This window comes from Bos grunniens, chromosome 29 (genome assembly GCF_055505025.1).
Source record: "Bos grunniens cultivar Pamir isolate PY7600 chromosome 29, Bosgru_T2T1.0, whole genome shotgun sequence".
Lineage (NCBI taxonomy): Eukaryota > Metazoa > Chordata > Mammalia > Artiodactyla > Bovidae > Bos > Bos grunniens.
Window position 1 is genome coordinate 42,626,385 of NC_141193.1, and position 23,744 is coordinate 42,650,128.

Here is a 23,744-nt window from a genome sequence, read left to right on the forward strand (position 1 = left end):
TAAACTCTTATGTAATCTTACTGTATAAACCCTTATGTAATCTCCAATCATCACTGCTTTCCTCCATTGTACATGTCCTCTGTACCCTGCTTGAGCTCTGACAGCCCACACTAGGTTCCAACTGCCAGCCCACCCTTGCTTAAATGTCCTCCTCATCCTTTTCCCCAGACTCCAGTATCTTCTGCATTCTCCATCTCTCATCTACCTCACAGACAACTACCTTGCTCCCCTCCATGTAGTGGACTCAGTTATTAAAAAAGAAGTGAAGGATGGAAGAAAGAGCAAAGAATGAAGGAAGAGGAAAGAAGAAATGGGCCCAATATAGGCCAGTGAAGAAAGCCTATACATTTTAGAAAATTCTAAAGCTATTAGAAAGTTAAACTGAAAACAAGGAATATCTTCAAAGGTCTGAGAAAATGTCAATGTAGAATTGCATACTCAGTGAAACTATCAGAAATGAAAGCAAAGTAAAAAGAATTATAGAAAAAAAAGTTTATTTAAAAAAACATGTCTACCAACAATAAAAAATATTTTTCAACAATGAGAAAATGCATATTTTTAAGATAATATAAAATATTTACCAAAGTCGGTCATACAACAGGAACTAAAGGAACTGCCCCAAAATGCTGTAAGATAAGAATACTCTTAGAAGAGTTGAGATGCAAGAAATAGTGAGCAAATAAACTGCTAACATATTGGGCAAATTTAAACAAACCCTGATTTTTATAAACAATGTCATAAGTGAGGTTTAAAAAATGCTTGACGGCATTATTTAAAATATGTTGAGCTGGGCTCAATAATAACTGCTGGGCTTCCCAGGTGGCGCAGTGGTAAAGAATCGGCCTGCCAATGCAGGAGACACAAAAGAGGCTGGTTCCATCCCTTTCATCCCTGGAAGATCCCCTGGAGTAGGAAATGGCAGCCCACTCCAGCATTCTTGCCGGGGAAATACCACGGACGACAGAGCCTGGTGGGCTACAGTCCATGGGGTGACAAAGATTGGGACAAGACTGAGAGAGTATGTCTGTGTGACTTAGAGTTGTAACTGCTAAGAACTTTAAAGCACAATTACACATTTTCAAAACAGTGGAAAGAAAATATGAACTTAGCAGAAGAAAAATCTTATTCTAAAAGAAATCGGAAGATTAAAAAAAAGAAATACACAAATGTCAAATAACACAAAATGAGAAAAACAGATGCAGAGACAGCAATAACATGTAACGTAAAACAAAATAATGTATAAAAATAATGTAAATAGGCTTAAGTTCTTTAAAAACAAAGTTTGTCAGACCGATCGAAAAAAAGCCTAGCAATATGTCATGGCTGAAACATGAAGCCGACGGAGGAAGCTACAGCAGAGTCCACGGACGGGGTTCTTCCACTACCTTTCCCTTCCCACCTATCTCGGTTCGCCTCCGACTCTCTTCAGCCTCTCCCAGGTTTTGACTCGGTCCATTCCCGTCCCCAAGTCCCTCCTCACTCCCTTTCCTCCCCGGCGGGAGACGGGGAGACGAGGAGGCTTAACGTCCAGCCCGTGTCCCTACACCAACCGACTCACTCCCCATCGGCCGCCGTGGCGACGTTGCCGGGGACGGGCCCCACACCGTCGCGCTCTATTTCTCGGCCCGCCCTTCTGCGATTGGTGAGGAAGAGTCCACGCTGACTATAAAAGGAAGGGTTTGTGACGCAGGCGCGCCTCGGGGAGCGCCGATTGGCTCTCTCGACGCGAACGCTCGGCTGATCTCGGAGTCGCGCCGCCGTTCTCTCTGCGACGACCGCCATAGCTCCCTCCTCTTCAGCCGACGCCACCACCGCCTGTGCTGCGGGACCGGCTGTATGGTTAGGCCACAGTCTTTAATGAGTAAACTAAGTCCTTCCTGTGGTGGTGTTGGTCACGCATTTATGGAGTTTCTGAAGGTCCCCGGAGACTACTGCCAGGCACAGCACGACCTTCGTGAGGAGAAGTGAACTGTAGAAATTCATCACTGCTCCACCAAGAAGACCCCATAGGAGCGTCAACCTGGACACAGACGTGTGTTCTTGAAACCATCGGAGCCTTTTACAAGAATTCCGACCTGGATGGGGTAAACCTCGGTGCTCTTCCTTTCCATTGACTCAGTCTTACTGAACTGAAGGATGGCTTCGTGTTAGGAAGTTCATTTCATTTCCTCGTTACTCCCAATTTCGTGTAAGCATTGAGAATTTCGAGTGGGGCATATTGGAATAGACTTCAGTTTCTTTACATCATTTCTGCGTTCAGAAATTTAATTTTTTTTTCCCGTAACTGTAACGAGTTTTTTTTTTTTTTTAAACTAAATTGACATGGCTCCACTGAACCGCCCAGCTCCTGTGGAAGTCACATACAGGAACATGAGATTTCTTATTACACACAATCCAACGAGTGCAACCTTAAGCAAATTCATAGAGGACCTTAAGAAGTATGGAGTTACGACAATAGTAAGAGTGTGTGAAGCAACTTATGACACTGCTCTGGTGGAGAAAGAAGGCATCCAGGTTTTGGATTGGCCCTTTGATGATGGTTCATCACCCTCTAACCAGATTGTGGATGACTGGTTAAGTCTTTTAAATATTAAATTTCGGGAAGAACCTGGTTGTTGCATTGCTGTTCACTGTGTTGCAGGTCTTGGGAGAACTCCAGTGCTTGTCGCCCTGGCATTAATGGAAGGTGGAATGAAAAATGAAGAGGCGGTCCAGTTTATAAGACAAAAGCGGCGTGGAGCTTTTAACAGCAAGCAACTTTTATACTTGGAGAAATATCATTCTAAAATGCGGCTGCGCTTCAAAGACTCCAGTGGCCATAGAAACAACTGTTGCATTCAATAAAACTTGCCTGCCTCATGCTGTTGCCTTGGACACGGAACTTGAGACAGGACTTAATTTATCATATATATTAGCATAGGCTTAATGAAGGACAAGTCTAATGAAGCCTCCCATAGGAATACTGAAAAGCCACAAATGTGACAAAATTGTAGCCTCTTTAGCTTACTACTATTCCCATGCCAGAAATAATATATAAGAAACTGAGAGATTAGGTACCAAAAGTCAGCACAATACTGGGATAATTTTAGTATCATGTAGATTTAAAACCCTAGGAATTAAGAACAGCACTGTAAACCATATGAAGTTTATTCCTCTAGTCATCTCAAACTATCACAAGACCTTTGTGGTTATTTATCTGCTCCTGTGTTTACCACTACCTGTGTATATCAGGTTTGTGTGACAATTGATTCTGTTGAATTCTTACTAGGACTTATGGTGATTATTGTCTTTATATAAATCTCATTTTGTGCTGTTGTGAAAGGCTCCAGTTTGAAAAAAAATCACATCTCTGAAAGTTAATGTAAAATATACATCATACAGAAACGTGTGTGTGTGTGTGTAATATTTTTAGACAAAAAAGCTTTACAATCTGTTTACACTTGGGATGCAGTTTTGAAGGGGAGGGCCTGAAGACAGAATGGGAAGAGGCTATGGAAAATTTCTACTAGAAATTCCATGTTGCCTTAATCTTGTGCAGGATGTATAGAATAGTTCCTTTTATTTAGTAAACTTTAGAAAGGGAAAGATACTTTGTAGCGAAAACATTTCTTAATTATAAAATTTTTGAATGCCTTGTAGTTCTTCAACACACCTATTGGAAGTTATTAACTATTATTTTTAAGTGTAGTATTTTTTCCTTGTCTTTTCAACCAAAATAGAAGAGAGTTTCTACTACTGAACTGATCAGACATCTAACATTTTATGATTTTGAACTGTGTAACAATAGTTAGATACTTGATACTTTGTTTTATTATGGAATTGATAAAATGGTGGTATATATTAAGGTTAGTTCAACCATAGATTCATAGTGTGTGGAAATGTAGTTCTGTGGGAGAAATAGTTTGTTAGTTTTTACCTTTTGTCAGCTAGTACAAGAGCTGAAATATCTAATGAATTGTAGGAGAGTGAGATGAACTAAGCAAGATGGTGTAGCTGTGTCATTTTTAGTAAAAGTAGAAGCAAAGGCATGACTAGAGATAAAATCATTACTTAAAATTTCAAAAGTTACACTTCACCAGAAAGTTATGTATCAAATAACATGGTTCAAAAATCTGCAAAGCAAACATGGAAAGAACCACAAGGAAAATTGACAAGTTTACCAGAGTGATAGGAAATTTTATTATTTTTCTTTCAGAAACAGATCAAGTAGACAAAAATTAGTAAAGATATATATTTGAACAAAACAGTAAGTTTGATCCCATGAACATAAGGACATTGCATCCAACAGTGAGCATCCTTATTTTTCTAAGAGTACCTGAAATATTTTATTAAATTTGACTATATATAAGATCATATATAATTTCAGCAAAATTCTAAAACATTTGAATAACACAAGTTTTCTGACTACAATTAAGTTAGAGAAAAAAGTAACATTTGAAATTTTGAAAATCTGTGTCTAGAAACTTCCACTTCTAGACAGGATGTAGTAGGTCATTGGCAGCCCAACACCCTCTCTGCAACATCCATAAAAACATGGATAAGTTTCAAGAATCATATGTTTAAGGATGTATGAGAGCTGTGAGAGCAGCATGGACTAGGTGAACAGGAATTCCGAACAGGAAGGAGTTCTCCTGAGGTGAGTGGCCGTTTTGTTTGCTGGGGGCATTTACTAGGACATGTTTGCTGGGACGTGGACTAAGGATCAGGCTTGGTTCTTGCAGCAGGCTCTCTACTGAGGGAAAACGAAACCCAGCGAGGCTCCTGGTGGTCACATTGGGGCTGGCGCAACAGATTGGAAAATTGAGAGGTTTGGCCAGTTTCACGTCGCAGGTCAAGTTTCTCAGGAAACAGATAGAGGTTTGCACTTGGAGGCTTACTGGAGCGTCATCTCAACAACACTGTGATGGAGCTAGAGAACCAGGATGCTTCAGAAGCCAAATGGGGATACATACAGATGCAGCAGTAGCATTAGCCAATCTCCCAGGGAGCTGTGAAGCTGGGATGGCCATTTAGGGGTGTCTGCAATTGTGGCAAGGGGCTTGGATCTTTGGACTCCAGTCATTAGATGCAGGCTGTCCCTGGGGATGAGGGCGTAATCTTGGATGAAGCATCATCTTTCAGTCAAGTGCAGCTCCCAGGCAGTGCTGTGAGCCTGCAGCTGATAATACTGTTGGCGGCTGGCCATGAATGTGTGTTTTAGACCGTTCGAGGGATCTGGGTGGTACTGCCACAGCATCCACAGGTACAGCCACTATACTGAAGGACACTTGCTGAGTTCTGGGACCAAGTATGAGAGGCTGGGGAGTTAGAATGAAGGTTTTTAAAAGATGGAGGGAAATTTCCCTCAACTTCTTGGTGCTTAGACAAAGCCCTGCTAGAAGAGGTTCTAATTTTCCCCAATACTTAGACTGTTTCTCTCTTTTTTTATTATAGCCATTCTGGTGAGTGGGAAGTGGTATCTCATTGCAGTTTTAATTTTAATAAAACTAATGTTAAACATCTTTTCGTGTACATGTTAGCCATTTATAATATATCAACTCAAATATTTTACCAATTTTTTTCAGTTGGATCTTGTCATCTTACTGAGTTGTAGAAATTTCTTATATATTCTGACTCTAATGCCTTTATCAGATATATAATTGGCAAATACTATCTCCCAATCTGTTACCTGTCATTTTCTTTCCCTTAATGGTTTGTTTCAAAGTACAGAAGTTAAAAAATTTAATGAGGTACGATTTATCTATTTTCTCTTTTATGGATCATGCTTTTAAACTGTATCTAAGAATCTCTTCAATCAGTCACAAAGACTTTTTGGCTATATTTCCTTCTAGAAATTGTACAGATTTTAGCTCTTACATTTAGATCTGTGGTCCATTTTGAGTTAATTTTTGTATATGGTGTGAAATAAGTATCTCTTTCTCTATGTGTGTATATATATATTTGCATGTGGATATCTAGTTGTCCCCAGCATCATCTCTTCAAAAGATCACCTTTCCTCCACTCACTTTGGTAACTGAAAAATCAGCTTACCATAAATGAAGGACTCATTTCTGAATTCTCAACTCTGTTTCATTGATCTATATGAGTACATGGTCTTGATTACTGTAGCTTTATGGAAAGTTCTGAAATTGGATCATGTACATCATCATTTCAAAAGTTTTTACTATTCTACATTTGCATATAAATTTTAGGATCAATGTGTGAATTTTTACAAAAATAGGCTGTAGGGATTTTGATAGGTCTAGTGTTGAATTTATAAATAATTTGGAGAGAACTGCAGCCTTGATAATATTGAATCTTAAACATGTACATGGAACATTACCCTTAAATTTAGTTTCTATCATCAATGTTTTATAGTTTTCATTGTGCAAGATTTGTACCTCTTCAGTTCAGTTCAGTTGCTCAGTCGTGTCCGACTCTTTGCGACCCCATGAACTGCAGCACACCAGGCCTCCCTGTCTATCACCAACTCCTGGAGTTCACTCAGACTCACGTCCACTGAGTCGGTGATGCCATCCAGCCATCTCACCCTCTGTCATCCCCTTCTCCTGCCCCCAATCTCTCCCAGCATCAGAGTCTTTTCCAAAGAGTCAGCTTTTCACATGAGGTGGCCAAAGTATTGGAGTTTCAGCTTCAGCATCATTCCTTCCAAAGAACACCCAGGACTGGTCTCCTTTAGGATGGACTGGTTGGATCTCCTTGCAGTCCAAGGGACTCTCAAGAGTCTTCTCCAACACCACAGTTCAAAAGCATCCATTCTTTGGTGCTCAGCCTTCTTCACAGTCCAACTCTCACATCCATACATGACCACTGGAAAAACCATAGCCTTGACTAGACAGACCTTTGTTGGCAAAGTAATGTCTCTGCTTTTGAATATGCTATCTAGGCTGGTCACAACTTTCCTTCCAAGGAGTAAGCGTCTTTTAATTTCATGGCTGCAGTCACCATCTGTAGTGATTTTGGAGCCCCCCAAAATAAAGTCTGACACTGTTTCCACTGTTTCCCCATCTATTTGCCATGAAGTGATGGGACCAGATGCCATTAAATTACGTATTTTTTTTCTTTTTGATGGTATTGTGAATGCAATGTTTTCTTAATTTTATTGCTAGTGTTCACTGCTAGTCTATGGAAATATAGTTGATTTTTGTACATTGACCTTGCTTTCTATGAGCTTCCTAAACTCATTTGTTAGGGGAGAGAGAGAGGGAATGAGGAAGGGAGGGAAAGAGCAAAGCAAGTGCTGTTCTGTTCTTTGGCATTTTCTGCTTACAAGAATACGTCATCTGTAAATAAAGGCAGTTTTACTCTCCCCCCACCCCCCCAGTCTGAATGCCTTTTACTTTTTTTTTTTAATTGATTGGCTAGACCCTCAATGTTGACCAGAAGTGGTGGAAACAAACTTCCAGATCTTAGGGAGAAAGTATTCATTCTTTCACCTGTAAGGATGATGTTAGCTGTTGGCTCTTCATTAGGTTGAGGATGTTCTCTTAGTTTGTTGAAAGTTTTATCATAAACAGGTGTTGGGTATTTTAAGATGCTTTTTCCACATCCATTGACATGATCTGGTGGTTTGTGTCCTTTGTTCTAGTAAGATCATGTACTATGTTGATCAGTTTTTAAATGTTAAAACAACTTTGCATTCCTGAGATAAATTCCACTTGTTTGTTGTGTTTAATTCTTTTATATTGATACATTTGGCTTGCTAATATTTTGTTTAGAATTTTGCATCTATAGTCATGAAGGATATTGGTCTGCAGTTTTTGTGTGTTGCTTTTTATCTGGTTTTGATATCAGGGTAGTACCAGTATTATGGAATGATTTTGGAAGTATTCCATCCTCCATTTTCTGAAAATGTTTGTGAAGGATTGGTATTATTAATACTTTAAATATTTGATAAAATTCACCCATGAAGAATTCTTGGCCTGGGCTTTTCTTGGTGGGAAGATTTTGAATTACTAATTCAATTCTTTGATTTGTTATAGGTCTATTGATTTCTACTCTAATCTTTGCTTGCTTTGAATTCTGTTTGCTTTTCCTGTTGTAGTTTCTTAAGGAGAAACTTTGTTATTGTTTTAGGACTTTTATTCTTTTTTCCCCCCTGATATTGGCATTTAAAGCTCTAAAATTTCCCTCTAGGTACTATTTTTAGCTATAACTCATTAATTTTTTGGAGAAGGCAACGGCACTCCACTCCAGTACTCTTCCCTGGAAAATCCCACGGACGGAGAAGCCTGGTAGGCTGCAGTCCATGGGGTCGCCAAGAGTTAGACACGACTGAGCGACTTCACTTTCACTTTTCACTTTCATGCCTTGGAGAAGGAAATGGCAACCCACTCCAGTGTTCTTGCCTGGAGAATCCCAGGGACGGGGGAGCCTGGTGGGCTGCCGTCTCTGGGGTCACACAGAGTTGGACACGACTGAAGCGACTTAGCAGCAGCAGCAGTAATTTTTATTTTTCTTTATTTAATTCAACATACATAATTTATCTTGTGATTTCTTCTTACCATGACTTACTTAGAAATATACTGTTTAATTTCCAAAGAGTTGGAAACTTCCCATTTTCTTTTTTACTGTTGTTGATTTCTAATTTAGTTATTAATTCTGTCCAAGAAGACTTCCTGGAGTCAAATGTATTTGCAGTCCAATGATGAATGATGTCTCCAGGTAGAAAGCTGGTTGAACTGAAATGTAACTGATAAAGGGCAGAGAAGCAGAGGGAAGGACTTTGCAGGTAGAGACGAAGCATGTGTAAGGGCACAGGCCTGGAAGCGCATGTGCTCAGTGCCAGCAAGATGATCCCTGTGCTTGGAACACAGGAAATGTAATTATCTTCTTTTTGTTTCCATCAGCATAGCTAAAGTTGGTCATTTTAGTTGATCTTGTCAGCCTGTTTTGGTTTCACTGATTTTCTCTACTATTTTTCTTTTCTGTCACATTGAGTATAAAGAAGGTGCAGTTGGGATACAGAGGAAGTTGTGGGACAGGACGTAGAAAAGATATGAAAGGCTCCCTGGTGTCCAGATTCCAGCTTCACTCTTCAAGCCCTCTTCTGACCATGAGAGGTCCTCAGAATGCGGCCACAGATTACAGAACGGGGATGTTTCCTCAGGGTATTCCTGGCTGAGCACCAGCACCCAGGAAGGAGGTGTTGGAAGAGTAAGACCTAGACAGGGGGTGACGTGATGTCTCTGCTAATCACTCTTCCAGGATCCCAGGCGCCCCCCTGGCCTGTCCCTGAGGAGTGGCACGTAGGGCCGGCTCATGGTGGGCAGCGGAGACCCTCAGGCTGAGCTGGCAGCAGGAGGGTGGACAGTGGTAGGTCTCTGGGCATGGATTGTTTTTTCTGGTGTCACTCAATGAAAGTGGAGGCTGGACGCTGCCATGCCAGTAGATGTTAGCAATTTAGCAGGGTCTTCCATTGTGAGGGCCACAAGCTCGTCCCCCCCAGCCGCCCAACCCTCCCCATGGTGTGGGCTCTGCTGGACACGAGGGAGGTGAAAGCTATGACTCAACCTGGTATAAGAGACACACAGACTGACAACCTTCTGTAGGAAAGCTTTTCCAGTTTGATGAACTACTTCAGAGTGTGAAGGGCAGAGGAGAGCATCCCTGAGTCAGGAACATGAAATCAAGTCTTCTCTCACGCTCCCCACGGTGCCCTTCCCCTCACAGCCTCTCTTCCTCCTTGGTTTGCTGACTGTCCCCACCCACATCTCTCTGGTTTTCCTTTTGGTAATAACCACAAGGGCATGCCCACACTCAGCAACCACAGGGCAGTGACCATTTCTGACTTGTGAGTTGCTTCGAGCCAGACACTCAGCTCTCACGCCCTCTGAGTCTTGAAGGGTGTGTATTTGTCCAGCAGAGACTGAACTCCCTGGTGGGTGGGTCGCCATGAAGCCTTCTCTTATGCCCTCATAGGAAGGATCCTCTCCCTTCTCTGAGCACACGAGCTTTATCTGCAGTTCTTTCAGGGACTTAACTACTTTCTCCCTGGAGGCAAAATGCCTTGTGCCCATATCTCATCTCCTCTACTAGACCCCAGACCTTGTCAAGGCAGATTCTAGATTTCCACAAGGTCTAGCCAAAAGTTAGCAATTGGTGGATGAAGAAATTCTTGGGAAGGAAGCCTGAGGAGGGTTACAAAAAAGTGAACCCAAGGCCTCCTTCAGGGACAAAGCTCTTACTCATCTTATGCCTGGGCCTCTCCCCTCACACCAGAAAGTTCAAAGGAAAAACACAATGACAAGGATGGCCATTTTTGAACCCATTTATATTGTCAGTGTTACCCTGGGCTTCACCCAGCCCTATCCCAGCCTTTGAGGTTGCATCAGATGGTCTGGACATTCATGGCTTCCTCGGGCCAAGTGTAGCTGTCCAGCGTAAAGGAGTCATATTCTGGAGTATAGACCAGAGACCTTACAAAAGCCTCCTTGTCCTCGGGCTCTGGGTAGTAGGAGGCCAGGTTGTGTTTGTACGCGAAGTCGAGGACCTAGGGAAAGATATGTGTGACTGAGGAACTGGCTGTAAGGAGGAGCCTGCCTGAAGACCCTCGTTTGGGAGCTTGTGGAAGGGGGGGATACACCCGCGGCAGGCATGTGGCCCCTGAAGCCACTGGAGAGGAAGGAGCTAGAGCTTTCTGCCTCGTAAGGGAGCTCTGACACAGTGGAATAAACACGGTCAGGGTCAAGAGGCTTCAGGCTAAAGTCTGCTTCTGCTTCCGATTGCCTGTGGGTCCTTGGTAGTGATGCCATCCTGGCTGAGCCTCAGTTTCCACATCTGTGAAGTGGGGGTAATGACAGCTTCCTCTGGCATGGCGTGAGGATAAAGTTAGGTAGCAGGCAAAAGTGTTCAGTACCTGATACTTTGTCTCTCCTAAACGCAGCCTGAATTCAAAGAACAGCTTGGACAATGTTCTTTGGGTATTAGCTTTGGCTTCACAAGAGGATGAAGCTAAATATCCCTGAAAGGAAGGAACTGGACAGGGTGGAGCTGGACTATCAGCTGGACAGTTGGGCTTGAGGACAACAAGCCCCACAGTCTGATTCTGGAACACACGGGACAACTCTTGGGGAGCGCATGCTGTCTGTCGTGCAATGCATTTTCTGAAATTACTCTTAAAACTTATAGAAAATGTAAAATATATATTAATAGAAATTATAGAAATAACAGTATAATAAACCCTCGTGTATTTGTCATCCAGATGCAACAATTATCAGTGTTAGGTCATTCTTTAGGGCTCTATGTTCTGGTTCTCTGAATACCCATCATCTCTGCATCGTCTGTTGGGTGACATTTATACTTAGACTATTCCATGAACTTGATCACCCCGTGGCCCAGCCATCCTGAGAGAGAGAGAAAGCATGAGCATCTACTCTGGCCAGAAAGGTGCCAAGTGTGGAGCTTTTTCAAGCTCTTCTCTTTTAATGTCCTCCAAAGCTCTGGGAGTTGTTGTTTTGTTGCTCAGTCATGTCCAACTCTCTGCGACTCTGTGGACTGTAGCCTGCCAGGCTCCTCTGTCCATGGGAATCTCCAGACAAGAATACTGGAGTGGTTTGCCATCTCCTTCTCCAGAGAATTTTCCCAACCCAGGGATCTAACCCACATCTTTACCACTGAGCCACCAGGGAAGACCCAAAACTTTGGGACAGAGGAATTCTTTGGAAAAGAAGGAAACTGAGGCCCAGGGAGGTGCAGTGATTGTCCTGAGGTGCCTCTGCTGCTGACTGGCAGGGCTGGGACTCCACAGCCCAAGCTCTTTCCATGATGCTATGCAAGTTGACCTTTCTGTATAAATGGGCACTTATGATTCATTTTTTAAAAATCCCACCCACGTTCTGGTCCACAAAACTATGGACTTTGATGACCTTTCTGTCTGGTTTCTGAGGGGAAGTGCAGGAGCTTCCCAGAACTGCCCTGAGTGGGTGTCGGGATGGGGCTCGAGCTACAGGCCAGAGTTTGTCAGCAGCCTCTGGGGAGCATGCAGTGCAGGCCAGGGAGCCAGGACGTGTCCAGCGCTGCCCTCCCCTCAGTCCCCCTAAAGTCAGACAGAGTTGACGGATGCCGCTACCCATGTTTAGGGGGTGAGGAGTCCCTTACTTTGATGGCGATTCTCAGAGACACGTCTCGGATGGTGCTGAGGGGCGGGTACAGTCTCCCCTGTGACAGATGGTGCTCAGAGACCTCTTGGGCAATTTGCTGGGGAGAGACAAGGGAGAGGAATAAGCTGATTTTCTGCCTTTCCAGAACAAGCCCGACCCAGTACACTGGAGACTCACCTTGCCCCTTACAGGTGGCCAGTCACTGCAGTTTCCACCGTTGTCTCGCCACCTCGTGGCCCTGGGGTGCTTAAAGCTTAGGCTTACAACAAGGACACACCCTTTATGTCCTTTGAGACTAGCTGAGGCTTTAAACAACATGAGGCTCTCTGAATTCTGAAGGAAAACCACTAGGGCCAAGATGAACAAACTAGTGACTCGCAGAGCAGCTGGTAAACAACCCGCCTGCCAGTGCAGGGGACGCAGAGACGTGGATTTGATCCCTGGGTCAGGAAGATCCCCTGCAGAAGGAAATTCCAACCCATTCTGGCATTCTTGCCTGGAGCATCCCATGGACAGAGGAGCCTGGCGGGTTACAGCCCCTGGGGTCGCAAAGAGTCGGACACGACTGGGCCAACTAAGCACGTGTGCACAGAGCAGACTCCGGGACCCCCTGGCTGGCCTAGCCTGTTGCCTTGGGACGCCTGAGTCCCTCGCTTCCTGAGCTCTAGCCCCTTCCACACGCTTAGGAGCACCCTGGGCGTCCATCATGACTGTCTTGCGTCTCTGTATTCAGGGCTCCTTGATTCGCCGTCCCAGCCCTGGCCCTGGTGAAGACTAGCTGCTTCTCCAGCAAGTGACCCCACAACGGGCAGTACCAGCTCCCTGCATAAATGCTCCGAGCCTTCACCCTGGGACACCCTCCCTGATCCAGGGCTGCTCTCTGAGGGGCAGCCCTCCTCTGCAAGCCTCTTCCTCCTGCCGGGGGCCTGGTGCTCATCCAGCCTTGCAGAACAGCCTCTTTGATGTGGCTCTGAATCCACCCCCACCCTGCCTTGTGTCAAGTTTAAATCTGGGGAAAAGCCACATAAGAAGTCTTGTGTCCCAGAACAGACCGAGAAAGGAGCTAGTCTTGCCTCAGAGTCTGGCAGATGGGAGGGACGTGGGCCGTGTTCTCATGCTTGGCCTTCTCCTTTCTGTTCACTCAGCCCAGCCTTCACAGAGCCCTGCGACTCGCCAGGCTCTGTGCTAGGTGCGGAAGGGCATGGCGGAGAAGCCAGTCTTTTCCTTCCTGGAGGCTGGCGTCAGTGGAAAATGAATGATTAGAGTGACAGCAAGGAGAGGGGAGAGACAGGCATAGAGGAGGGCAGGGCCCAGCCCTCCAGGGCCCTCCTGGTGGTCCAGTGGTTGAGACCCCACGCTTCCAGTGCAGGGGGTTTTGTTGTTTAGTCGCTAAGTCATGTCTGACTCATTTGAGACTCCATGGACCATAGTCTGCCAGGCTCCTTGTTCATAGACTTCTCTAGGCAAGAAGACTGCAGTGGGTTGCCATTTCCTCCTCCAGGGGATCTTCCCAACCCAGGAATTGAATCTGAGTCTCCTGCATTGGCAGGTGGATTCTTTACCACTGAGCCACCAGGGAAGCCCTCCAATGTGGAAGACGCAAGGGGATGCAAGTTCAATCCCTGGTCAGGGAACTAAAATCCTATATGCCTCATGGTGAGGCAAAAAAAAAAAAAAAAAAACACAACACAACAACAGAAGATGAGGCAAGGCTGGTGACATGAGAGAGGGAGATGGAGCAGCTGAGGTAGACGCAGGCAGCAGAGAGAGAAGGGTAAGACCCTGTTCAGAGAGAGAAGAGCCAGGCGCAGACTCACTCTTTATAAAAATAAAAAAAGGCATCCAGAAGAAAAGACAGAAGCTAAGACCTGAAGGGCCAAGTATGAATTCCTTGAAGAGAGGAGAAGGAATAGCACATGAGAATTCTTGGAGGGAAGAGAGAGCATGACTGTGAAAAGGATGGATAGGCTGATGGCAGGGGGAGGGAAGGAGGACCTGGGATGAACCGTATGAAGGGGTTTGGACTTTCCTGGGAGCATCAATGAGCCATATAAAAGTCTGAAGTTTAGGAGACAAGAGGGCCTGTTCCCAGCTTTGAAGGATCCTCTGTGGAGCTATCGAGGATGGACTGATCAGAGGGAAGCAGGATTCCCAGGGATAGATCTGCAGCTAGAAAGCTTCTGCAGTGACGAGTTGGATCGCGGTAGGTGTGGTTGCTTCTAAGACGCTGGGCATTGCCAATGCTCTGCTGTGGCTTCAAGGCACATTGCCTGGGGCCCTCCTGGCGCATTGCTCACAAGCCAGGTGACCCCTCTCGGTGCCTGTTTCCTTGTCTATAACACAGGGATGATCGCTGTATTTTACCAGGCTGTCAAGATGACATGAGATAGCGCATGTAAATCTCCTAAAATACATATTACTTTTTATATAGAGCAATCAGATGCAACTGAAGTTATCTTAATTTAAAAGCACCCTTTTCAGAAATGTAACCTGCCAGGACTTTGAAGACCAGACTGTCAGCTCCAGGGAGGCAGGGGCCTTGTGCTCATAGCAAGTGACTGACAAGTAGATTCAGGAGGGGTTCCTGCTTAATTCATGGACACTATTTTGGAAACGATGGAGTGGAACTGTCCCACAGCATGAGGTGGGGGTTGGGAAGATGTCTCTGGGGGTTGCACAGGAAGGCTCTGGCAACAGTGTTTCTGCACATCAGGGAACCTGCTTGCAGGCCAACTCCAAGCAGGAAGTGACTCTTCTTATCCAGTGGGAGTTTCGGACAGTTCTGCCCATGCCACCAAAACATCACCACCACCAATCAGAGCAACCAGAAGAAATACAAACACAAAATACTTAGACAAGAGGGACAGAGAACCACAGCACAAAACCAGAGCTAGTGTGCACAAGGCTTGCGCGAGGCTGACGGGCCTCCAGGAGACATAGGAAGAAGGAACTTGATGTGTGACGCAGGTAGTTTCTTGTGGGGCTCATAGGAGCAGGACTGGGTATGGCTGTGTGGAAGCCGTTCTGTGTCATGCTGGTTTGGGGCTCTCCCCAGTGCTGTGGTGAGAGGGGAACGCAGACACAGGCCAGAGATCACAGTTGAGCCTTTGGAGCTCACTGGGGATAAATGTATTTGATATTCGTTTATAGTTTTGAGAGTCCTTTGGACTGTAAGGAGATCAAACCAGTCAATCCTAAAGGAAATCAACCCTGAATATTCACTGTAAGGGCTGGTGCTGAAGCTAAAGCTCTAATACTTTGGCCACCTGATGTGTAGAGCTAACTCGTTGGAAAAGCCCCTGATGCTGGGAAAGGTTGAAGGCAGGAGGAGAAAGGGGCAGCAGAGGATGAGATGGTTGGGTGGCATCACCAACTCAATGGACATGAGTTTGAGCAAACTCTGGGAGATAGTGGAGGACAGAGGAGCCTGATGTGCTGCAGGCCATGGGGTCGAAAAGAGTCGGACATGACTCAGCGACTGAACGATGACAACAACATAGCTGGGATTAGCTTAACTTTCCAACAGAAACATTTCTATTGCCATGGTTCCTCAGAGTGAAGATAAATGTGAAGCGCCTGGTCTTTAGTAAGCGACTAATAAATGTCAGCCACTGTAACTGTTATTAAAAACCATTATTTTGAATGTGGGCTGTCATTCTCAATGAATTCTTTCATTGTTTTCACCGTGCCCAGTAAAGAGCCCTTCTGTAGTAAGGTAAGTAAGCCTTTTCTAGTAAGGTACCTGGAGCAGGTGTACATCCATGTCTGTGCTCAAGATAGGGGTACTCAGAGCAGGCCAACCCAGCCTGCAACCTTCCTTATACAAAGCTGTCCTGCTGCTGCTGCTGCTGCTAAGTTGCTTCAGTCGTGTCCGACTCTGTGAGACCCCATAGATGGCAGCCCACCAGGCTCCGCCGTCCCTGGGATTCTCCAGGCAACAACACTGGAGTGGGTTGCCACTTCCTTCTCCAGTGCGTGAAAGTGAAAAGTGAAAGTGAAGTCGCTCAGTCAAGCCCGACTCTTAGCGACCCCATGGACTGCAGCCTACCAGGCTTCTCCGTCCATGGGATTTTCCAGGCAAGAGTACTGGAGTGGGGTGTCAGTGCCTTCCTCGAGAAAGCTGCCCTAGTGGGGCTTATTTTGCTACCAGTTACCAGTAATGTGGCCAGCACCCACGGTCGGAAGAATCAATTGCTTGTCATGGTTCATGAGCCCACTGTTTGAGGTGGCTTTGGTGGCATTTCTGTTCTTGGCAGGCACACGGGTACTGCTGGGAGGTAGGGAGCCCCGCCAGGTATGTCCCCTCAGTGCCAGGGCCTCCTGCCAACACCCCCTCCCACTGACTCTTCCTTATCCCACATCGCGCCCCTTAGAGCGTGTGTTTTCAGAGACGTTCAAGCCTCAAGGTGATCTTGAGAGACGCTTGACATTGGAGCCCTTTGCGGGACCACTGAAGGACTTGGCGGGCAGGAAGTAGCAGAAACAAGACAAGGAGTCTTCAGGGAGCAGCGTAGGCCCTCCCGGGAGCATGCAGGAGCAGGGAACAGGGATACCTCTGCTGTCAGGAGGAAGATCTCATCAGGGATGTGCCGGATCCCGCCGGCAATGACTCCCAGGGCCACGCCGGGAAACACGTAGGCGTTGTTGCCCTGCCCCGGAAAGAAGGTCCTGCCATCCTCCAGAGTCACACTTGGAAAAGGACTTCCGCTGGCAAAGATCCCTCGGCCCTGGGGGCGGGAAGAAAACCAGAGACGGAGCTTGGAGACGGGTTGCGGGAGTGATGGTGGCCTAGTCTGGTCTCCCGAACGTTGACTCCTCTCCGTTTTCTCCCGAGTGCTCGGCGTTCTGCTGAGGACGCTGCAGGTGCTAAAAGCAGGCCTGTTCATCTGACCGGAAACCGAGCTCCCACCAGGCTCCCCGGCAGCCACAAAACCACCGGAAGGGGAAGGCGTGCCTTTCTAACTTGTCACCTCCCCAGAGAGCCAAGCCAGGTGTGCAGAGTCTACCAGCACCTCGAGTTCCGGTCAAAGCTCTATGTGAGGGGACCCTGAGCACCAAGGCATAATGGTAAGAGCCGTGGCTTTGGAGCCAGACCTGGGTTTGGGGGCCAGCTCCACTTTTTTCCCCCACCCTACTCATAGGGCGACTCATAGTCACTGTTACTGTGTCCGCTCAGCCTGGGGCAGGAAGCACTCCCCGCTGACCTCGGTGACCCGGTAGCACTTCTCAGCCGTGCACTCGGCCTTGCTGGTGGGGTTGCTCAGGGCAAAGATGATTGGGTGCTCGTGGAAGGAGGCCATGTCCCTCAGGATCTGCTCCGTGAAGGCTCCTGCGATGGCAGCAACACCTACGGGGAGAAGAGGGGTAGTGGGGATGCCTACGCTTTATAAATACCCCATTCCTCTCCTGGTGGTGCTGGCGGGCAACTAGATACAGCGCAGAAGGCTCAGGAGTCTTGGGGGATGTCATTGGCCATGGGGACAACAGAGGATGAGAGAAAAGGGTCTTCCTGCTTGAGCTGGCTGAGACCCCCTGTTAAGTCGTAAGGGACCACTGGTCTGTCCCAGGCCCCTGGCCAGTGAAGATACACCTGTGAAGGCATTCCTGGCCACTGCCCTTTAGAGTGGGCTGCTCCCCCCAGGAGAGGGGTGATGCTAGGGTCCCCTCCAAGGAGCTCATTTCATCTTGGTCAGAGAGACCAGCCTGTGTTTTTCTGCTCTATGGAGTAATTCTGCATCATGAAGCCCAGCGTGGTGCCTCCATTCTATGGTTCACATGCAGCAATAACTCAATAAAAGTCAATAACTCAATAAAAGCACTGAATTGGATGTGAGGGGAAAGAGCTGCATCTCCATGGGTTGCTGAAGCCCCCTTGTTGACCCTCAGTCTCCGCCTGCAAGTCAAGAGAATTAGCTGGGCTGAGCAGTGGGCCACCCCCTCCTCCTACCTATGATGGCCGTGGGCTTCACCAGCCTCACCACCTCCTCCAGGGAGTTCACTTCGGGGTGGTCCTGGGCAAACATCTCCTTCTCATGGTTCAGGTGGCTCCTCCCCTGCAGGGAAAGGAAGAATACGATGCAACTGTGGTGGTGAGAACCATCGGGTAGGGTGGGGATGTTCTGGAGACTCTTAGAACCTTTCCCGCAGAGCCCTGTGCTTTGGGCTGAGCTGTCAGAAGTGTTGAGGCCCATCCTCTAGATTGGAACCTAAGACGGAACCTAAGGATTTGAAATGTGCGTGTTATGTGTGTGTGTGTGTTTCTTTAATCCAAACCACATATGGAGAATCCAATAAAGCCTTTCTTTGAGCTGCTCAGGTCGTGGCTTCCTAGGCCAGGACAGAAAGGCTCGGAGGAAACGCCTGAGTCTAATTGAGACTCTTGACTCTGAGACACACAGCACACAGGCCCCAGGAGGGATGGAGGCCCAAGTCATCCACCATCAGGGTGTATTTGACAAGAGCCATTAACCTCCCCACGGGGTCTCAAGGAGTCAGACACACGATGGAGTGACTGAACTGAAACTGAAATTAACCTCCCCAGTGCCTCCCTGGTGGCTCAGATGGTAAAGAATCTGCCTGCTGAGCAGGAGACCCGGGTTTGATCCTTGAGTCAGGAAGATCCCCTGGAGCAGGGCATGGCAACCCACTCCTTTATTCTTGCCTGGAGAATCCCTTGGACAGAGGAGCCTGGCGGGCTACAGACCATGGCGTCGCAAAGAGTGGGACATGACTGAATGACTAACACTTTCTCTTTCATTAACCTCCCTATAAATAAGAATAAGCCGGGATCCAGATCTGGCTTGCAATGGCTGGCTGCTCCCAGTGAGCTTGAGATTCTTTCCACTTCTTCCTTTACAAATTTTATTGGAGTCTAGTTTATTTGCAGTGCTGTGTTCGTTTCAGATATACAGCCCAGTGATTCAGTTATACATATGCATATATTCATTCTTTTTCAGATTCATTTCCCATATAGATTATTACAGAATATTGAGTGGAGTTCCCTGTGCTATACAGTAGGTCCTTGTTGGTTATCTATTTTATACCTAGCAGTGTCTGCATGTTAATCCCAAGCTCCTAATTTTTCCCTCCCTCCCATATTTCCCTCCCTCCCACATTTCCCCTTTGGTGATGGTAAATTTGTTTTCCAAATCTGTGAATCTGTTTTTGTTTTATAAATAAGTTCATTTTTTGTGTGTGTCATATTAAAAAATTAGATTCCACACAGGAGTGATACGTGATATTTGTCTTCCTCTGTCTGACTTACTTCACACTGTGTTAGATTCCTTCCATTTCTTCACATAGGAGGCCGTGGGTCACAGGCTGGTCAAGGATGACTCCCCTGGGTCAATCGGTCCCACGAGAACCGGAGTGAGAATGGCAGCTCTGACAGACCGTGCAGGAGGGGCGAGCTCAACTGAGCAAAGCGATGATGAAAGGTGGGCGAGAGCCAAGCGCGGCAGCCTGCGCCCGAGTCTGGACCACGCTCTGGAAGGCTCTGGGGCAGGAGGCGGGGTCCAGGTCCCGGTCCCCTCCAGTGGGAGTCTGCCCTGAGAGGGTCTGTGGCTGCTTTGGGGGATTCCACTATTCTTGGCTGAGACCCTCTTGTTCCCATCTCTGTCTTTAAAAAAAAAATCTCTCATGGACACATCCTATGTTAGTGGAATTTGGGGAATTAAAACATGGAGCTCTGAGTGAAATCCTAAGGAAGGAGGTCATCCAGCCGGGCCCTCAGCACACTGAAGTCAGAAGCTGGACTGTCTCCCTTACTCATTCCTTCACCAATGCCTCAGATATCAATTATGTTCTTATCACATGCTGGACACAGATATCAAGACTTACAGCCTCACGGGGAGGGAGACCAGCAGAGGGGTGCCAGCCCCATAACGTGACAAGTGTAATATTAATACACGAAGGGCAGAGGGCAGTTTCCTCTAGGAAACTAATTGAGACCTAGATGCTCAAGAACACTGCTTGAAGGAGGTGACAGAAGACAGGGAGGAGACTGATGGGCTGAGTGGGCTTGTGGGAAAGGAGGTGGGCATTCGTTCCAGGCAGAGGAACAAAATATGCAAAGATGGGGAAGAGAGGGAGCATTCACTTTGGGACAACTGTGGTTTAATATGGCTGGAGGTGAGTGCAAGACAGGAAGCAGGGAGATGAGGCTGGGAGCAGGAGGCAGACACATTCACACGCACATTCAAAGCTTTTGGACAAGAGTGGTTAAGGCTCCTGGGGGATGAGTCATTTGCTGTGGAGATCAGGACACTGCTGTCCTTCTGCTCTCTATTCTGTCTGAGCAGTTTGCCCCCTGGAAGATCTCCTCCAGTCCCCTTCCAATAGTGGCAGGTCTCAGGAAACCTGCAGGTCTCCAGACTGACAGTACCTTGACAATGAGCCCCTTGGAGTCCACCATCCAGATCTTCCTTGTGGCCTCTGCTTTGGGTACACCTTCTTTCTCTAGGGCCATGACAAGGAGGTGGGCAATGCCCATGGCTGCCTGCGAGGTGGTGTTCAGACACAAGGCCAGAGCTACTCAGGATTTATCAGACACTTTGCCAAGATCCTCCCTTCTTCCCCCACTCCTCCCAGGAGGCCTCGTTAAGTCCCTGCCTCGAGATACCCAAATGGTGGGGCCCAGGCAGGTACAATGATCACCATGCTTCTGGGCTGTTTCCTCTCCTCTGGAGCCCAGAAGGCGTCCCCTCCTTGTTTCTCCTCCCCGTATTCTTATTCTCCTTCTGGAGTGACTGTAGAGAGCCCTTGGTGGGACTCACCTCACCAGCACCTTGGAAAACAAACACGTGATTGGAGAGCTTGTTCTTGGTGATCCGCAGAGCAGCCAGGATCCCTGCCACGGCCACAGAGGCTGTGCCTGCAATAGAGTGGACTGAGATGACCGTCTGGCCCCCGGGCCCCACCGCCAAGACCCTTGGCAGAGTTCTCCGTACCTAGAACCTGTGATGGAACAAGCAGCTTTCCCTCGGCCTCACAGAGTCAAGCCTGTAGGCATGCAAGTTGTCCAGCAACTCTCTTTTGCATAATACTCTGCATGCAGGGGTGTGTCATAGCACTCCAGTGCTCCAGAGCAGGTATTAACAAATATTGTTACAACGAAAGAGAGGCAGAGCTGCTGAGGGCGCAGATCCTTCAGAAATGAAGGTCTGGGTCATCTTACTAAGGGAACTGGCAAGCCGAGTTCTTGTCTGAGGATAAGAAAATATGGCATGGGAGACTGAGGAAGAAATAAATAAATATCAACCATGGCTGCATGACTGGTTATAGAAACGAGGGATGTAGTAACCATGCAAATTTTCTTCCTTGACTATCATGTGATTTAATGGTTCATATTAACTAATTTATTCTCCCTTTTTCTTCCTCTTATAAGTTTTGTTGAAGGTTAATTCTACAATTCAGCCTCTAGATAACAGAATTTTCAAATGTGACTGAGTTGGAAGAGTAGTTAATCTTGCCCAGATTTGGGTAGTGTGACTATCTTCCAGATATAAATATGTCAATTGAAAAAAAAAGTGCACACTGTCAGAGTTGAGAGTTAATGCTTATTTGGGGGCAAAAATAAGGACCTTAGCCCTTTCAAATAGCTCTGGGAACTACTCGGAAGCGATGAGGGGGAGGTCAGTATACATGTGATTTTAGGGAAGAGGGTATTGCAGTCAAGTACACATTTTGGCAGGAAGGCTGCTGCTAGTCACAAGGTTATTCCTGGTCATGAGAAGCAGATGTCTCCACTAATGATTTTATGCTTTTCTAGATATGACAAGATGCAAGAAACTGGGTTCATAAAATCTCCTGAAAATACCTAACTATCTGAAGGCCTGTTCTGCCTGTTTTTCCCAGGGCACAGAGGACTCCATCCCTTATCGCTGCCCTGAACCCCTTTCAGGGTGTGTGGAAGGTTGGCGACTGCAGGGGCCAGCGACTTCATTCTTGTTGAAACAGACATTCTTTACCTGGCAAACAAAAGAACTGTAGAGACTTTGACTCTCCCCATTTCAGGGAGAGGGTAAGAATGTCTGCACTGGTTGGAAAGATAGTTGCATTTTATTAGGCATTTTGTTAGAATTGTTTCTATTGTCTTCTGGAAGTATCAATGTGTAGAATAGGTGTGCAAGGATGCTGAACCGCCAAAAGTGTGGGCTCTGCCAGTTACTGGATAATTGTCGCTCCTTGGTCTGCAAACCACTTTCCAGCCTTACCAGCTGGCTTTATGGTGGGCTCTGCCAATAGGCGGTGCCAGGGGGTGACTGAAAGGCTAAATGAGGAGGGAAAGAACACTTTTTTCAGCATCATCCCCACCTTGGAAGATTGGTTGGTAAAATGTAAGACATTCAGTTAAATTTGATTTTTAGATAAACAAGAAATATTTTTTTTAGCATGTGTTCCATGTTTATTATAAATATTCTAAAAACTTATTTGTCTGAAACTCAAATTTAGCTGACCATCTGCATTTTTGTTTTTGCTAGATCTGGCAACTCCATTGCCTTGGTTTTGTTTTTACTCTTACAGCAGCAGTTTGTTCCAGAAGCAGCAGTTAAATCCAGTTTGCACTTTATCCATCACTTCTAGAACTAACCTCATAGCGCTCCCCACCACATCTTCCCTATGTTACCCCAGCCTATGGGGGTGGTAGCAGATCCTTAGTATTTCTTCTTGGTTTTTCAGTTCTTTAATGTATAATCCACAAGTCTTTATGTCAAGTTTTCTCTGTTAAAACCACTGATGTGGATGCTGACAGAGTCACAATAAAGTAACTACAGCTGGCAATGCTAAGCGTCCAGGATGACCAAAGAAAAGGAAATTCAAGTGGGATTGTTTATGGCTGGTTAAAATTATACAAATCAAAAACAAATCGATATTATCTCTGGCTGGTGAGGGAGGAGGGAAAAGAGTAAAGTCCCAGCCCACATTCCATGCTAAAGAGCTACAATCCTTTTTGGAAAACTATTTCCCAATATAAACCAAGGCATAAAATGTTTTTGCCCTTTGACCTCATGCTTCTACTTTTGGGAATCTATGTATGAAAACATCCAAAAGGTATGTTGTAGGGTATTTATGACACCGTCACTTAGAACACAGAATGATTGGAAATAATAAACACCCAACAAGAGTGACATTTAAGTAAATTAGCTAATGTAGACACTTAGTAGGATATTGCAGCCGTTAAAAACGCTCCTTATGATAGCAACACAGAAAATGCTATCAAGTTAGTAACTGACAGCACGTATTGTTCAGAGTTCTTTATAAGTCTTAATGTAAAGACATTTAATTGTCTCATAATCATCCCCATTTTACAGATTGGGAAAGTGAGGTATGGAGCAGTTTGCTGAGTTGGCCAAGATCACATAACAGAGTGAACTCGGGGAATCAGGCTCTTGGGCTGGTGCTTTTGACCCCTAAACTATATTTCACTGAATTAGTTGGAAGGATGTGCGTGTGTGCTCAGTCGTGTCCAGCTCTGTATGATCTATGTAGCCCGCCAGGCTCCTCTGTCCATGGGATTGTCCAGGCAAGAATACTGGAGTGTGTTGCCATTTCCTACTCCAGGGACTCTAAATAAACACATTCACTTGCTGTGGAGATGCCGGGATTGAATCCAGGGCCTCATACATGCAAAGCATGTAATTA

General features: G+C 46.2%; 1 protein-coding gene, 1 long non-coding RNA gene and 1 pseudogene across 10 annotated transcripts in view; 2 read left to right on the forward strand and 1 right to left on the reverse strand.

Annotated features, from left to right (window-relative positions):
• Positions 1-1,745: 1,745 nt before the first annotated feature.
• Positions 1,746-2,859, forward strand: LOC147342548 (protein tyrosine phosphatase type IVA 1 pseudogene; annotated as a pseudogene). Its single transcript, XR_015157909.1, has one exon. The product of XR_015157909.1 is annotated as a protein tyrosine phosphatase type IVA 1 pseudogene (transcript).
• On the forward strand, positions 1,746-3,384 carry LOC147342549 (uncharacterized). Its single transcript, XR_015157910.1, has one exon. It is a non-coding gene; the product is annotated as an uncharacterized LOC147342549 (long non-coding RNA).
• A 6,870-nt stretch (positions 3,385-10,254) lies between these two features.
• ME3 (malic enzyme 3) overlaps positions 10,255-23,744 on the reverse strand; it is a 220,785-nt gene continuing 207,295 nt past the window's right edge. For 5 of the 8 annotated variants that reach the window (XM_086384724.1, XM_086384723.1, XM_086384729.1 and 2 more), the window contains 7 exons: positions 20,876-20,973; positions 20,485-20,598; positions 18,049-18,154; positions 17,306-17,448; positions 16,655-16,828; positions 12,100-12,198; positions 10,255-10,492 (listed from right to left, as the gene is read on the reverse strand). In XM_086384724.1, coding sequence (XP_086240850.1) covers positions 10,331-10,492; positions 12,100-12,198; positions 16,655-16,828; positions 17,306-17,448; positions 18,049-18,154; positions 20,485-20,598; positions 20,876-20,973 — 896 coding nt within the window. In that variant the 3' untranslated portion in view covers positions 10,255-10,330. Of the gene's footprint in view, positions 10,493-12,099; positions 12,199-12,278; positions 12,560-16,654; positions 16,829-17,305; positions 17,449-18,048; positions 18,155-19,365; positions 19,516-20,484; positions 20,599-20,875; positions 20,974-23,744 lie in introns of those variants that run through there. The other 3 variants (XR_015157908.1, XM_086384725.1, XM_086384727.1) reach the window with 3 other exon arrangements.